This window comes from Typopeltis vanoorti, chromosome 19 (assembly GCF_054136105.1).
Source record: "Typopeltis vanoorti isolate ZY-2024b chromosome 19, IOZ_Tvanoo_1.0, whole genome shotgun sequence".
In the NCBI taxonomy this organism is placed as follows: Eukaryota; Metazoa; Arthropoda; class Arachnida; order Uropygi; family Thelyphonidae; genus Typopeltis; species Typopeltis vanoorti.
In genome coordinates this window covers 57992784-58010293 of record NC_143567.1, presented here as the reverse complement: position 1 = coordinate 58010293, position 17510 = coordinate 57992784, and the positions used below count along the sequence as shown (strand labels likewise).

At 33.2% G+C, this 17510-nt stretch overlaps 1 protein-coding gene across 1 annotated transcript in view; it reads right to left on the bottom strand.

Moving 5' to 3' along the window:
- Nucleotides 1-17510, bottom strand: part of LOC150096146 (uncharacterized) — a 283232-nt gene that overhangs the window by 228214 nt on the left and 37508 nt on the right. Inside the window, exon 7 of the mRNA XM_090409625.1 lies at nt 10695-11137. Coding sequence (XP_090265751.1) covers nt 10695-11137 — 443 coding nt within the window. The remainder of the gene's footprint in view (nt 1-10694; nt 11138-17510) is intronic.

Sequence of the window (17510 nt, the reverse complement as noted above, 5' to 3'; positions counted from 1 at the left end):
AGGAAGTTGCACCAAGGCTTACTAGTAGTCGTATTCTCCACTGCCACTCACTCCCATAAAAAAAGCAAATGCCAATTTCACTTAAGCATGTCCTTGATGAAGCAATGAAAATCATTAATTTTATAAAGACTTGACCCCTAAGTACATGCTATTTTAATATTCTGTGTGACAAAATGGGAAGTACACATAAAGTCCTTCTAGTACATATTGAAATACAAAGGGGTTGTTTTGAGGAAAAGCACTTGTTTGATTGTTTGAACTGCATGCTGAACTAGCTACATTTTTCATGGCACACAATTTTTTACTTGAAGGAGGGACTGAAAGACAGCATGTAGTTATTTAGACTTGTATTTGGCAGATATTTTCTTGAAATTGAACAAAGTGAATCTGTCACTCCAAGGAAAGCAACTGTATTTGTTGTCAATAATAAAATTCGAGCTTTCGCATGTAAATTAAGAGTTTTGAAAAATGTGTATCCATAGTTACGAAATTTACAGCTTCCCAATACTTCAAGGCTATTCTGATGAGATCATTGGTGATATTAATGAAAATTATGCTTTGTATAATGAAATGTGTCAACATTTGAAAGATGTGCATGATTCCATGAACTGCTATTTTCCAAATGACTACTACATGATGTTACAAAATCACACATCGGCAAAAGATCCATTCAAAGTGCAAGATAGACCAATAAACTTAAATGCAACAGATTGCAAAAAAATAGCTCATTGATATAGTTTCATTCAGACTTCACATTGCAACAGGATTTTCAGACACTATCATTTCCTTAATTTTGGTGCAGAATCAAAGAATAACATCCTCAATTATTTGAAAAAGCTATTAGAATACTCCTTCCATTTCCAACTACTTATCTTTGTGAAGGTGGATTTTCTTCATACACTTCAACCAAAACATCATATTGCAACAGATTAAATGGTGAAGTGGATATGCAAATCCAGTTATCGTCTATTAAGCCAGACTTTAAAGAGATGCGTAAAAATGCAAAACAAAGCCATTCATCTTACTAAACTTGATGAAAAAAATGTTAATTTTTCATAACAATATATTATGTTAGTATATAAAGACTATTACAGTTATTATTAAATAAAGAATTATTTTTACAAAAGTTTTCAGTTTTAATTTTTAACTTGTAAATATTGATGATACAGCCCACATAAAGGAAAGCTCATGAGAGTTCTCAGTAATTTTTAAGAACATAAAGGGATCCTAAGAAAAAAAAAAGTTTGAGAACTGCTGATATAGATGATCACTAGTCTCCACATTATTATTAAAGAAATGCCAATAATTTAGCAATTTATTTACCAGTTTGCATACATGAAATTCTTTGATCAGTACAAATGTATTTCAGAAGCATGTATAATAAAGATTCCAAAAATTTCTTCTTTTCTTCCTTGGATGTGGGTAACCATTTCTTGGATTTTATTTGTCTTATCAGGAGTTTCACATTTCTGAGTGGTAGACGAGAACTGATCTACATATCTGTTAGTTTCTTGTACCATGAATTCCATAATGTCAATAGTAAGAAGTAGAGAATACACTGCAGATGGATTTCTGCATCAAGCAAAAAAAAAAAAAATAAAATAAAAAAAATAATAATAATAATAATTCTATCTCAGTCCTCATCTGTATATCCCAAACACTGTACTGTGTGTGTGTGTGGAGGGGGTGCAGAGATGAGGAATGAGAAAATGAGAGATGAGGAATTATTCACTGCCTGTTCAAGAATTCAAACTTCATCACTTATTGTGGCAATTCTTGAATTTTATATAGATAATCACTAGTCTCCACATTATTATTAAAGAAATGCCAATACTTTAGCAACTGAAGAAATTCATCCCTGAACAATGCATTACTTATTTACTAGTTTGTATACATGAGCTTCTTCAACTAGTACAAATGTATTTCAAGAACATGTATAATTCTGATAAAGGATTCCAAAAAATTTTTTCTTTTCTTTCTTGGATGTGGATACCCTTTCTTTCTTGGATTTCATTTGTCTATCTAGAGCAGTGGTTCATAACAGGTGTTCCCCGGAACACTTGTGTTCCGCGAACTGGTCACAAGTGTTCCGCCGGTGAAAGATGTCACATGACAGTTCTGAGTGCAATTAGCAACTCTGATCCTAACAACTGAAGACTGCTATGTGTGTTGACTTCTAAACAAATAGAATATTGTTTATAGGTCATGTGTTTGCAGGAAGGGCAGGGAGGAGTGTCTCTTTTACAGTCATTCAGTGATGTGTGTGTGTGTTTGGTTTGTGTGTTGTGTAACATTACAATAAAGTACAGTCCATTTTTAATGAATATTTGGTTTGTAGGTTGTCTAATATTGTAGTAGCATGCAATGGATAAATTTATTATTAAACGAAAATATGATTCTGAGGCAAATATTAATGATGGGGCAAGTACAACTGGTAGTTGTAGTAATGACGTTGCTTCAAATACGTCTCATACAGAAGACAGCATTATAAGTAGTAAAATAAGAAAAATTAATAGACAATATTCGGACGAAAATTTAAGTTGCAGTTTTACATGGACCAGTGAGGAAGAATGTCGTATACCTCAGCATCTTATGTGTGGAGAAAAACTATCCAATAGCGTAATGGTTCCTGCTAAATTGAAACGCCACTTTACTATGAAGCACACCAATATTGCTTCAAAAACTAAAGATTATTTCAAGAGATTGTTGGACATGCAAGTTAAAGAAGTAAAATATTTTGAAAAGACTTAAAATTTCTGATAAAGCACAATTTGCATCGTATAAGGTATCTGAATTAATTGCTGTAAAATTAAAACCACATACTATAGCAGAGTCTCTTATTTTACCAGCATGTTGTGAAATAGTAAATATTATGTTTGGCGACAAAGCAAAAAAAAAAAAAAGGAAATTATGAAAATTCCTCATTCGGACGATACAATAAAAAATAAAATTAAAGATATGTCAGATGATATTGAGAAAACAGTTACCAATAAGCTTTCCAAACAACACTTTGCTTTACAAATTGACAAGTCCGCTGACATTGGTGGTAAAGCTTATATAACAGGATTAGTTAGTTTTGTTAATGAAAACGAAATAGCGAATCAATTTCTATTCTGCAGAGAACATCAAGAACGTACAAGGACAAGATATTTGACTATTATGTCGCATGTAGAAACTTTTTAAATTTCATGGGAGCGGTGTGTAAGAATTTGTACAGACAGTGCTCCATCAATGGCAGGCTCTATTAAAGGATTTGTTAAACTTGCAAAGAAAATAAACCCCAAATATTATATCTATGCACTGTTTTTTGCACAGAGAATCCATAGTTTCAAAAGCATTACCAGTAATAATAAAACCTGTACTAGACCAAGTTGTAAATATGGAAAATTATATCAAGTCAAGACCTTTAAAAGCACTCCTTTTTAAAAAATTTTGCATATCTATGGAAGCCAAGTACGAATCTTTGCTTTTGCACGCTGAAATAAGATGATTAACCAAGAGAAAGCGAGAAACTGAGTGCTATTCTGAATTTTAGAACTAAAGAATGAATTATTGGCCTTTTTCCAAAATGAAAGTGTAGATGCTTTTGTAAAATGTGTTCAAAATGATATTTATTGTGCTAAAATGGCATATTCAGCTGATATTACATTTTTAATTACTTAAATAGCGTTAATACAAGTATCCAAGAGAAATATGAAAATATTTTGACATCAACTGACTTTCTTTGGAAATAATGTGTATCAAAAAAGATACAGTAGATATATTTCCTTTGCTCCATAATAAAAATTTCGAGGGAATTATTTCCGTTATAACAGGACATTTAACGAAATTGGAAGAAAATATTTCAAGTTACTTTCTTTCCTTAAATACACACAATTATAACTGGATACGAAATCCATTTTGCACAGTTAATACATCTCATCATCATATTCCTGCCATGTAATCTCAAGGGGTAAACAGGATATGAAAAATTTACATCATTACTAACTTCCTATCTACAATTTTCCTCAAAATCAGTCTGTTACTTGTAAAGACCCCCAACATTATCAGATCTTATATTTCTATCATCTAATGCACTTTTCACCGTATCAACCCACCTATATCTTGGTTGTCCTCCTGCCAACTTGGCAGAGAACACTTGTTTTGCTAAACATTCCTCGCCCATTCTGTTTAAGTGAGCATACCACCTGAGATTAGCTCTGCTAACACATTCCTGGATGCTGACAATGTCAAGTTCTTTCCTAATATCCTTGTTTTTAACATGATATTGCCATTGATGCCATTTGTTCATGCCCCTAATCTTTCTCAGGACTATCATATCTGAGGTCTCTAGTCTTTGCTCAAGTGTTTTACTTCTCACCAAGCTCTCAGATCCACAAGTTAAAACTAGTTTGAACACTGTCTTGTATACAGCTAATTTAGTGTTCCGACTAATTTCTCTATTATTCCATATGAATTTATTCAATTGACTTCCTACCATACCAGCTTTGTTGATTCTGTTGTCCATTTCCATATTTAATTTATCACCTTCATTAAAAATTGTGCCTAAGTAGCTGAAATGTTTTACTTGTTCCACAGGTTCTCCGTTCAAAATTGAAGAACAACAGTTATTCAATTTAGTCAGGGGAATCTTGCAAACTTGTAGCGGATTTATTTAGAAGTATAACATAGCCCACATAAAGCAAAGAGCTGACATTAACATCTCCAATTTTGATATCACATTTAATACCACTTTCCTTCATAATGTGATCCATATAGATAATGAATAACAGAAGGGATAATGTACATCCTTGTCTCACACCAGATTTAACATTAAACCATCTTCCTGTACTTCCTTCAATTCTAACTGCTGATTTACAACTCAAATAAAGACTAAGTATAGCTTAATATAATGTCCCATATAATACACCATATAACTGTAGCATATTGAATAGCTTCTCTCTTGGCACTTGTAATATGCTTTTTCCAGATCTACAAAACTTAAATACAGATCTTTGTTATATTCCCATGATTTCTCAACTATATGTCGTAAAGTGAAGATCTGATCCTGACAGCCTCTATTTGGCCTGAATGAAGCTTGATATTTATTTTCTATGTTCTTACAAATTCTTCCCATGACTTTTGTTTAGCTAGTTTAACACACTGTTTAGCTTTCTTACATTTGTCTCTGTATTCTCTAAGAGCACACGCTGACTTATTTGCCAGGAACTTTTGATATGCTTTCTTATTTTCCTTCACTGCCTCCTTAACTTCCTGTTTCCACCATGGAGTTCTGATTTTTCTATCCTTGCAGACAACCTCAGCACATGCCTCTCTGACTGAATCAATCAATGTTTACTTCAAGGCTTGCCACTGAATCTCCAAGATTTGGTTCCAGTTCTCAAACTCTTTCATTTTTTTCTTCAATAATATCTTTGTGTATTTTAGTCTACAGTTCACATTTGAGAGCTGCTCAACTTTTATTTGCTTTAAAACTTTCTTAAATGTTCTGCTTTTCAATATGAAATTCAATTTTATTCTGCTCAAGACTAAATAGTGATCACTTCCAATTTCAAATCCTCTGTACGCTCTGGTATCCTGCACCAGGGATAAAACATCCCTGTCAACAATAGTATAGTCAATGAGACGTTTCTTATTCCTTGCCTCTTCTCTCCATGTGAATTTGTGCACATTTTTATGTTAGAACATGGTGCTAGTAATAACTAGTCCATGTTCTGAGCAGAAATCTAACAGGTATTTGCCATTATTATTTGCTTTGCTCATTTCTCCAAATTTTCCAAAAATATTTTTGTATGTCTGGCAATCATTTCCTACTCTGCTATTTAGATCCCCAACAAGGATCAACTTTTCCTTTTTCATTGTGTTAGTTGCTTTCTCTAAAGCCTCAAAAAATTCCTCCACTTCTACCTTAGTAGAATCTTCTGTGGGACCATAGGCACAAATAAGTTTCATTGTCCAGTTCCAAATTCTGATATCTGCCCACATCACTCTACTTGGGATTGACTGCCATTCAAGAAGATTAGCCTCATATTTAGTGTTGAATACTATGGCTACTCCTTCTTTTCCTTGACTGTCACTGCCTGAATATAACATTTTGTATTTATTGCTCAGAAAGATCTCACCAGTTTTTGTCTTTTTTGTTTTGGTCACCGCTATTATGTTGATCTGGTACTTATCTAATTCCTCAGGTGGCACAATTTCTTTGCCATTCAGGCTTCTTATGTTGATAGTACCGATCTTTAACTCTGGCGATGTTGAGTTGGGTTGTGTTTTCAGATTTGTTCCAGTAGCCCCAGCCGGCATGGAATTCTGTCATGTTGTACCATAATTTTGTCATCATCATCATCATGCATATCAAGGATTTAGGCCGCCCTAGAAGTCTTCATTAAATCGTTTAAGAGGACATCCTGGTTTTCTTTTTCCTAATGGCTTGTACTTTAAGGCTTGTTTTGGTAATCTTTCTATTTTCATTCTTTGAACGTGTTCCATCCATTTATGTTTATATTTTTTAATTTTTTCTATTACTGATTCTTGGTTTAATTCTTTCATAATTTCTTCGTTTCTTCTGTGATCAAATAGAGTATACTTTGCAGTTTTTCTCATAAATTTCATTTCTGCTGTTATTAATCTTTGTTTGTCTTTTTTGTTTTATTGTCCAGATTTCACTTCCATATAATAAGACTGGTAGAGCTAATGTATTGTATACTTTTAGTCTGGTTTGTTTTTGAACTAGGTTTGGTTTAAATATAGAGTTAATTAAACCTGTTATTTTTAAATATTTTGCAATTTTTAGGTTTATGTCTTTTTCATTTTCGTATGTGATCATACATCCTAGTAGTTAAATGAATTCATCTGTTCTAAGATCTTGTTATCTATTACTATTTTAGTTCTTACCATAATTTTGTATTTTGGTTTAAGCCAATAAGAATACAATTTGGTCGGCTAAATACTAAATTTCCAGCCCATCTTAGTTCATTCAGTATCCAGGTACATACCTAACAGGGTGCACCACAAGAAGGTGAGGATTAGACATTAGGTCATAATCACTGGTCGGTTCTCTGCATTCCTTTAAAGGCTACGTGGAGGTCTCCTTGCAGTCATACAGATTTGATCCTTACGCACCCTAGTTAATACATTGATCATACTCTAAAAATGAAATTCTCTGAAATAACTCTTGAGGAATTTTGTCCACGCCAAATATCCAGCTCTCTCCATAAGGACACTGAAAATTTTGTTAGTTTTCAACATCATATTTGTGTGAGCTCAGTTTTTCAATATTAACGAATATAAAAGCTAAAAGGAGTGAAGGACTTACTAATATAAATAGAGAGACGAGGGTAGCTATATATCAGACCTGATATTGCTGAAATCTGCAAAAGTCAACAAGCTCAAGTATTGCATTAAAATAAGTTCCATTTTTATAAAAGGCAAGTCATACATATTTTTATTGTTAGTTTCATGACCCTAATGTTTTGGTGTTCCCCAATTTTTTCTTATAATCAAAAGTGTTCCATGATTTTGAAAAGGTTAAGAACCACTGATCTAGAGTTTCACATTACTAAGTAGACAAGCAGTAATCAAAAGTGTTCCATGATTTTGAAAAGGTTAAGAACCACTGATCTAGAGTTTCACATTACTAAGTAGACAAGCAGTGATCCACATATCTGTTAGTTTTTTGTACCATGAATTCCATAAGGTCATCAGTAAGGAATGCAGAGTACACTGCAGATGGATTTTCTGCACCAAGTTGTAAAATAAGCTAATCTTCTCTAGTGCATTACTGAACTGTTATTGCCATGTTGTCCACCTAAAAAAAAAAAAAAAAAAAAAACATGAATAAAATTCTATCTCAGTCTTCGGATGAGGACTAAGACAAATGTAATACAAAAGACAATTGCAGTAATCATCATCACTGGAATTATCCAGTACCTGTTCAGATGCAATCCTCTTCTTATAAAATATAGAAGAATTCATTTTTAGTCAGATGCATTTTTACTTCCTATGTGTATACAGCTCTGAAGACTGGCATGAAAATGTCCCTATACATTCTCTCCCCAAAAGATGCTATGCTGCACAAGCAAGAAGAACTAGTTTTTGTTGTATCACTAGATACATTACAGAGAGTTTTACACATATTGTAAATATAGTACAGCACACATGTACTGTACTATATTTAGCACTAATTAGTGTAATAAGAGATAAATGGAACAAAAATGATCCTTCAAAATAAAAGCACTATACTGCATATAAGCAAGAAAAACAGTTGTATTATAGCACCAAACACAGTACCTAAATAAATACATTTGTCTTAACATCCTCTTTCAAATTTTCAGTTGCAAAAAATATGTAGTACCTGTATATAATGCTATCACTAGGTGAAGAAGCAAATGATTTATGTAAAGTAAATAAAGCCATATGTACATATATGTTATAATTTGAAATCAGTTCACAAATACATATTTTACAAATAAAATTCTACCGAAAAGTTGCAACTAATATGCCACATAAACCCCGCGATATGCACCTGCCTAACACATGAAGGATCATACATGTGGTAAAGTGAGTTCCTGCTGGTGATAGAACACATGCAAAACATTGCCCAGCATGAATGTCTTATATGCATCAGTAATGTGTGACACTGCCAAGGAATGATTGCCTTCATTCCTTACTGTGTTCAAAACTCTCCCAATTCCCAAGCCACAGTTTCTGAAGAAGCATTACAGAGCAGTCCATCAAAGAAAAAAATCATAAATGGCTTGAGACAAAAACTCAAACTTCATTTACAGCCTACTACACTAAAGACTATAACACTTGCAAAGCAATCTTTAATAGGACCTTTTAAAGGGCTAAATGTAGAAAACTCATTTCCTGCACCAATGAGTCATGCTTTCTGGTCTCTTGCAAAAGATATTGGGTGCAGTTTCTGTCCATCTTTGCTCCTGCCTCTCTCTCTCTCTCTCACTCACACAAACAGTAACATTCTGCATCTAAAGATAAAGCTGACTTCCTGGCACCATTCTTTTTATCCAATTCTAAACCAGACCCAAGACTCAGATTAAACAACATGGTCAAGGCACTGATAATTCTTTAGCCGCTTCACGTAAGACCCGTGCCAGTATACCATCCAATCCCACAGATGTATTCAACATTAATGTTCTGTAATAGACTATTCACCTCCACTTCATTCATCACAATCAAAGATCTCTTTCCTGCTGATATTACAAAGATGTTCAAGCACTGCCTACAATCAAATTTCAAAGTTAACAACAAGATACACCAACAATTAGAAGGCCTGGCCATTGGCAGCCTTCTGTCACCACCATGTGCAAACCTTTTCATGGAGAAAGTTGAAAATGAAATCTTCATCAACATTACTCCTAAACCTTCAATATGGGGGAGATATGAAGATATCATCGACATAGGACAACATGGAAAACCTACATATGTTTGTCAATAGCATCAATTCACTCCACAATAAAATCAAATTTACTCTAGAAGTAGAAAACAACGAACAACTACACTTCTTGGGCATACTAGTTAAAAGACAAGGTAACAATTTCAAACTGTCCATTTACAAAAAACCTACGGACACCGGACGATATCTACATTACTCTTCAAACCATCATAAGTCACATAAACAGAGCATCATCCACATGTTGAGAAATCAAGTCAGAAACTTTATCTCTGACAATGAAGAAGTTCAGACAGAACTATCCCAAATCGCTATAACACTATCGCAAAATAGTTAACCTCGAAACATCATCAGCAAATTTCTATACAAAGATAACCAACAAGAAAGAACAGTCTCCCAGCAAATTTCAACAGCAGCCATCCCCTTTATGGGTTCAATTTCCACCAAAATTGCGAGATTGTTAAAAGCCCATAACATCAGGGTTGTATTTAAACCAACTACTAGCATCAGATAGGTTCTAAGATCTCCTAAGGACAGTGTTCCATTTTATAAATATCCAGGTGCGTATAATATTCCATGCACGTGCGGTCTTCCTACATTGGACAAACTTCGAGACGCCTGGAAATAAGACAGAAAGAACATGTTGGCGATGTAAATCACAACAGAACGATCACCTCTGGTTTAGCACATCACTTTTCAACTTCGAACCACACTACAGACTGGGATAACAGCTCCATGCCCTACGTAGATAATGATTACAGACATCGATTATTCAAAGAAGCAGCAGTAGTGCTACAGGCAGCAACCTAAACAGAAATCAAGGTGCCATACTGAACGATACTTGGAAAAATCTAATTAATTCTTTCAGTCCAACAGAACTACAGTATGCGAATAATCATAGTACGCATTTGCATGTAACGCGTGTTCATGATACGTAGTAGAAAGTCACAATCCATACAGACATGTCACGCGAAAGTGTTACCTTAGCTACCTAACAGGTATTAATGTTTTTTGTATTCTTCAACCTTTTTTGCATTTACCATTTTTTTGTACTGTGCAAGCCTTGAGAAAGCTAGTCAGTTACTAGCGAAACTGGTAGGCAATACTGTATGAACATACGTACGAATTAAATATCTATGGTCAGTTTATCAATAAGTCTTATATTTTTTATAATTATTAACTGTTTTATTTACCATATAAATGTGCTATTGTGTAATAAAAGAAATTTCACTTTAGAGTGCTAATTAAAAATATATATATATATATATATCAAAAAGCATACCTTCTAACAGTGTTAACTAGCTCTTCAAGCAAAAGTTTTTCATCTTTGACAGAAACTGATGTAATATCACAAATACCAGTCCTAGTTAAAATATGCCTCTTCATATAATATCCTTCAGTATGTTTTATCTTACTTTCTCCTATTATTTCACTCAAAAGTTGACTGGAATCACTATCCACTTCATTACTACTACACTCAGGCAATATATTGGTCTTGTTCAGGTTTTCTGATCTATTCTTAATTTCACCATTTGCTGGATTAAGATGAAATTCTGTATCAACAACAATAATACCAGTTACATCCTTAGCAATCCTGCTACCTTCTTTCACATCATTATATATAGCAAAGAATACTGCACGGATTGGATCATAATTAGGATCTGGCAGCAGGTTCTTTCTAGTTTCAACATGGACTTCCAAACTCATTACAGTTAGATGCTGATACTAAAATTATTAAAAAAATAAACATATATATAAATCACAAAGCCACAGAAATTATATATTTTTTAAAGCAGTGAATCAAAGAACAGAAAATGTATAGTATTTTTATTACATTACTTATATAAGCATCTAGGTATTCACAACTGAAGTGGCATAAAAAGTATGTATCGAAATACAAATTTACACACTGGAAATTATAAAGATGCTATTTATTATTATTATTTTTTAAGTACAGACCAGTGTACTTTAAGATATTTGTTGCATAAACTTTTTTTTATATTTTATAAATAAAAAATGTTTTATTAAAAATTGTGTGCATTTTATTTTTTAAGATATTTGTACAATATGTGAATCTACTAGATTAACTAATAGACAAACTTGGGTGTTGAAATTATTCATAACTTATTTTTAACAGCATTCCAACACCAAATGAACTGCACCTAACTATCATACCTTCAGCAATTTCTATTATTTCAACATTACAAAAAACATAATTTCATGGTTTTCATGATATAGAACTGTAATATGCTTTTTTTAAATAAAATCAAAACAAATTTGTGAAAAAGAATATGATTTTTATTATCACAAACAATGGAAAGAAATCAAACTGACTTCATGAACATAAAAATCAGATTATACTATTGAGTCAAGAGGGGGAAAGAATGCACATTTGAATTCCTACACCTACTGCATTTCCCAGATTGCATGCACTCATTCCATTCTCACATCTAATACAGCAAACGAAGCAAACACGTTGTACCAAGTATGAAAAGCAGCAAAAGAACAAATAATAAAATATATGTGATCAAGACATAATTGCATGATTATTAACACTAACAGGTGTTGTCAGTTTTATTTTGAAAATATAAAGTAAACATAAGGTTTAATTTAGATTTACAATATAAATTATATGTATTTTGTGTATAAAATCATTTTTCTGAAATATTCTCTTCAAAAACACTGATGAATAGAATGAAGTAAAGGAATAAATATAGTATTTTAATGCTAAATCTATGCACAACATAAAACAGTTTTGAAACAGATTCACAAACAAAGAAAGATGTAGCTCCATTATATTTTTACTAAATTAATAAGAATCATAACTTCACTAAAACATCAAATTCTAATAATAAGATATGTACAAAACTTATCATTAATTTTCTAATATGTACTCTCAAGGAATATTATGAGAGTACTACATGATTAAGTTTCCATTATTACTAATGTTTTGTCAACAATTTTCCTCCAAATTATTCTATCACTTGTCAACATTCCAATATTGTCATATCTAATATTTCAGTCTACTAAAGCAGTTCTGACTGAATCAATCCACATAAGGATCTTGTTATCTCTCTGTGGTGTCTTTTCCCCTAACATCTTACCATTAAGCATCTGTTTTGTTAACCTTTCTTCCATTCTGTTTAATTGACCAAACCACCTTAGATTCATATTCACACATTCTGAAATGCTAATAATGTCAAGTTTCTTTAAATTTTAATTTTAAAAAGTGCTTTTTTTGGGGTGGGAATATGCAATGTTGGCATACCAGCACCTAACAGTAACGAGTGACATATGGATGTAGTACATTTAGAAATTAGAAACTGACTAAGTCCATTGTTAAGATATTTGTTGCATAAACTTTTTTTTATATTTTCTATATAAAAAAATGTTTTATTAAAAATTGTGTGCATTTTATTTTTTTATGATATTTGTGCAATATGTGAATCTACTAGATTAACTAATAGACAAACTTGGGTTGAAATTATTCATAACTTATTTTTAATAGAATTACAACACCAAATGAACTAAATTATTATTATTATTATTACATAATACCTCCAGGGAGTCCAAAGACTCATCGAGGGAGGGCACCTACTCTACAACTCTCTGTCTCCAACAACCGCAACTACGGTTCATCATCTACACCAACGCCATATACTGCCGACCACCACAGACGATCACAAACATCCATGCCCATGGCAGGATTTGAACCCGCAGCCATTTGACTGGAGAGCAGATATGCTAACCACCCGGCCAAACTAGCCCGGCAATTATAAATGATATAATTCATTATAAAATACAATTATAAAAAGATGTTTATTAACTGACTTATATTCCACTCTCGCTTTCAATATCACACATTAACTGTACATGTAGCATGCTCTGAAAATGCTGGTTTAAAATCCAGTGAAATCTAAGTCAGTTAATAAACATCTTTTTTATAATTTAGTTCATTTGGTATTGTAATACCATGAAAAATGTGTGATATACTTAATTTACAAAGTCACACTATGAAGTAAAAACAATACGAAATAACTTTTATTATTATCATTTTCATATCCTTTTAATTTTCAATGTTTTCTACTAGCAAAGAGCTATCATCAAATTTTTACAAAAAAAACAAAACAAAACTGATTTTGGAAAGGAACTTAACATTGTTAGCATTCAAAAATGTGTGAGCAGGGCTAATATAAAACTTACTTTGTTAAATGTATTATTGAAAATTACTGACTACCTAAAACCAATTCAGTGTGAACAGATGGAAAACATGACATTGTTTTATACATGAACCTATCTCTATGAGTACAAGAAATGATATATATAAAGGAAAAATTACATGTTCCTGTTGTGGATGAGTTGCCATATCCTTGAGATGATATCAAACCATCCTTGCTGATGTTTGGGTGATGCCATATGGCCTTGCAAAATTCTTTAAATAAATGTAAATTTGAATTTACGCTTAATGAACTCCAATGAGGCTTGTCTGGGTGTTAACATCCAGTTGGCTGTAGAGATGTTATAATTGTTAGGAGAACTCTGTCATAATGTGCACTCATATTCTTTAAGATAAAATACTACTTGTATTTTATGTTTTATTCTCTCAATAAGCCAGGGTTATTAAAATACTGAGTTTCTGATTAACTAGATTTTCTGTAAACTGTACAGCTGAGTGTTATCAGAAAGTCAGTTAATTATATAATCAAGGAATGATACTGAATTAGAGGATTCTTTTTTAATAGTGAACTTTATATGGTGATGTACATTATTGATTAGTGACAACTGTACTGAATCCTACTTAATGATTTTAAAGCTTCTTTCTGAAGTTACTGGCTATGAAAAAGAGGGTGTTACAGGCAATTTATTCATCTCTGATAAAGAATACAGCTGAAAACTAAGAAAATAACAGCAAGTTTCAATGCTATCTAACCATCTACTAATATTTCTTCAGAAGTACAACTTGAAATTTTAAAACAAAAGTTGTCTCCTGATGCTATCCAGATCTTTGACTTCAAGATTCATTTTGGATATTTAATTTCTAAAGGATTGATGTAGTGACTAACAGAGATCATATTTCGCCAAATCTACTTTTATATGATAGAGTTGAAAAACAGTTTGGAAATGCTGAAGTATGGTGGTATAAGAGTCTTACAGTGGCTGCACTGCATAATTCAGAAAGCCTAGAGAGAGAGGGACGAATTCCTGATGATTGGAGTAGAGCTCTCATAGTACCCATATATAAAAAGGGAAATAAAACTGAATGTGAGAATTACAGAGGTATTTCCCTACTGAGTATTCCTGGCAAGATCTATGCAAGTATACTTGAGAAACGGTTAAGAAGAATTGTGGAAGAAAAGCTTGGTGAAGAACAAGCTGGATTCAGGCCAAATAGAGGCTGTCAGGATCAGATCTTCACTTTACGACAAATAGTCGAGAAAGCATGGGAATAAAACAAAGATCTGTATTTAAGTTTTGTCAATTTGTAAAAGGCATATGACAAGGTGCCAAGAGAGAAGTTATTCAATACGCTACAGTTATATGGTGTCATTATATCAAGCAATACTTAGTCTTTATTTGAGTTGTAAGTCAGCAGTTAGAATTGAAGGAAGTACAGGAAGATGGTTTAATGTTAAATCTGGTGTGAGACAAGGATGTACATTATCCCCTCTGTTATTCATTATCTATATGGATCACATTATGAAATGGTATTAAACGATATCAAAATTGGAGATGTTAATGTCAGCTCTTTGCTTTATGCAGATGATGTTATACTTTTAAATAAATCCGCTACAAGTCTGCACGATTCTCTGAGTAAATCGAATAACTGTTGTAATAGATATAGTATGAAGGTCAGCAATAAAAAGACAAAGACAATGAAAATAGGCAGAATCATTGAAAATGTCAACTGTGTTGTGAATGGAGAACCTGTGGAACAAGTAAAACATTTCAGCTACTTAGGCACGATTTTTATTGAAGATGGTAAATTAAATATAGAAACAGACAACAGAATCAGCAAAGCTGGTATGGTGGGAAGTCAATTGAATAAATTCATATGGAATAACAGAGAAATTAGTCGGAACACTAAATTAACTGTATACAAGACAGTGGTCAAATGGATCTGAGAGCTGGGTCAGAAGTAAAACACTTGACCAAAGACTAGAGACTGCAGATATGAGAGTCCTGAGAAAGATTAGAGGCATGAACAGATGGCATCAATGGCAATATCATATTAAAAACAAGGATATTAGGAAAGAACTTGACATTGTCAGCATCCAGGAATGCGTTAGCAGAACTAATCTCAGGTGGTATGGTCACCTAAACAGAATGGGCGAAGAATGATTAGCAAAACAAGTGTTCTCTGCCAGGTTGGCAACAAAACGACCCAGAGGTAGACAAAGAAATAGGTGGATTGATACAAAGTACAAAGTGCCTTAGACGATAGAAATATAAGATCTGATAATGTTGGAGTCTTGACAAGTAGCAGACTGATTTGGAGGAAAATTGTAGATAGGAAGTTAGTAATGATGTAATTTTTTTCGTCAGCATCCAGGAATGCTGACAATGTCAAGTTCTTTCCTAATATCCTCGTTTTTAATATGATATTGCCATTGATGCCATCTGTTCATGCCTCTAATCTTTCTCAGGACTCTCATATCTGTGGTCTCTAGTCTTTGGTCAAGTGTTTTACTTCTGACCCAGCTCTCAGATCCATTTGACCACTGTCTTGTATACAGCTAATTTAGTGTTCCAACTAATTTCTCTATCCTATCCTGTACACCCCTTGAGGTTACATGGCAGGAATTTGATGATGATGATGATGATGATGAAAAACAGTTATACTCTAGTATTTTTCTTTTGCTGGTTAGGATCTGTAGAGGATGCATTTGCTTGTTGCTTACTTACATCTGAAACTGAACTTAATATATTCCCGGTTAATTGACTGATTTGTGGTTTTATGACAAAAGTACAGCAAAGGTTATACTAGGCCAGGATACATGTTACAGCAGTATACCGTGTGTTGATATATATTTAAATAAATAAATAAATACAAGGGCACCCGTGTAGCTCAATGGAAGTGGTGTTTGCACTCCTCAGCACTAAACCATCCAAAGAAAGAGTGTCACAAGCTCAATTCTAGTCATCAACTAGAGGAACTTTTTCTAAATCTTTTTTTGACTAGTTCCGAAGTTAGTCGATCTCTGGAATGGGCAAGAGCGTTTTTTCTTCAGGAAACTCGGTTTTTCATCCAGTAAACTCAAAAAAATTAACCCTAGAACCCACACTATTTCAGAGATTAAAAATATTGTGTTAGGGACCAGAAGATGGTGGCACTTGTTAGCCATCTCTTCACTATATGCCTCTTAAATTAGTGATAGCCTTGGAAGAGCTATCTCTAATGGGCTACCAGTGGAGATTGAACTGCCCACTCAGTGTCCAAAAGTTAAATAGGGCTAAAACAAATTTTTTCTTTTTTTGATAAATACATCATCATCATCAAATTCCTGCCATGTACCCTCAAGGGGTGTATAGGATATGATAGTACTACATGAAAAAAATTACATCATTATTAATTTCCTATCTACAATTTTCCTCCAAATCAGCTGTTACTTGTCAAGACTCCAACATTATCAGATCTTATATTTCTATCATCTAAAGCACTTTGTACCGTATCAATCCAACTATATCTTGGTCTTTCTCTGGGTCGTTATGCTGCCAACCTGGCAGAGAACACTTGTTTTGCTAATCTTTCCTCGCCCATTCTGTTTAAGTGACCATACCACCTGAGATTAACTGTACTAACGCATTCCTGGATGCTGACAATGTCAAGTTCTTTCCTAATATCCTCGTTTTTAATATGATATTGCCATTGATGCCATCTGTTCATGCCTCTAATCTTTCTCAGGACTCTCATATCTGCAGCCTCTAGTCTTTGGTCAAGTGTTTTACTTCTGACCCAGCTCTCAGATCCATAAGTTAAAACTGGTTTGAACACTGTCTTGTATACAGCTAATTTAATGTTCCGACTAATTTCTCTCTTATTCCATATGAATTTATTCAACTGACTTCCTACTATACCAGCTTTGTTGATTCTGTTGTC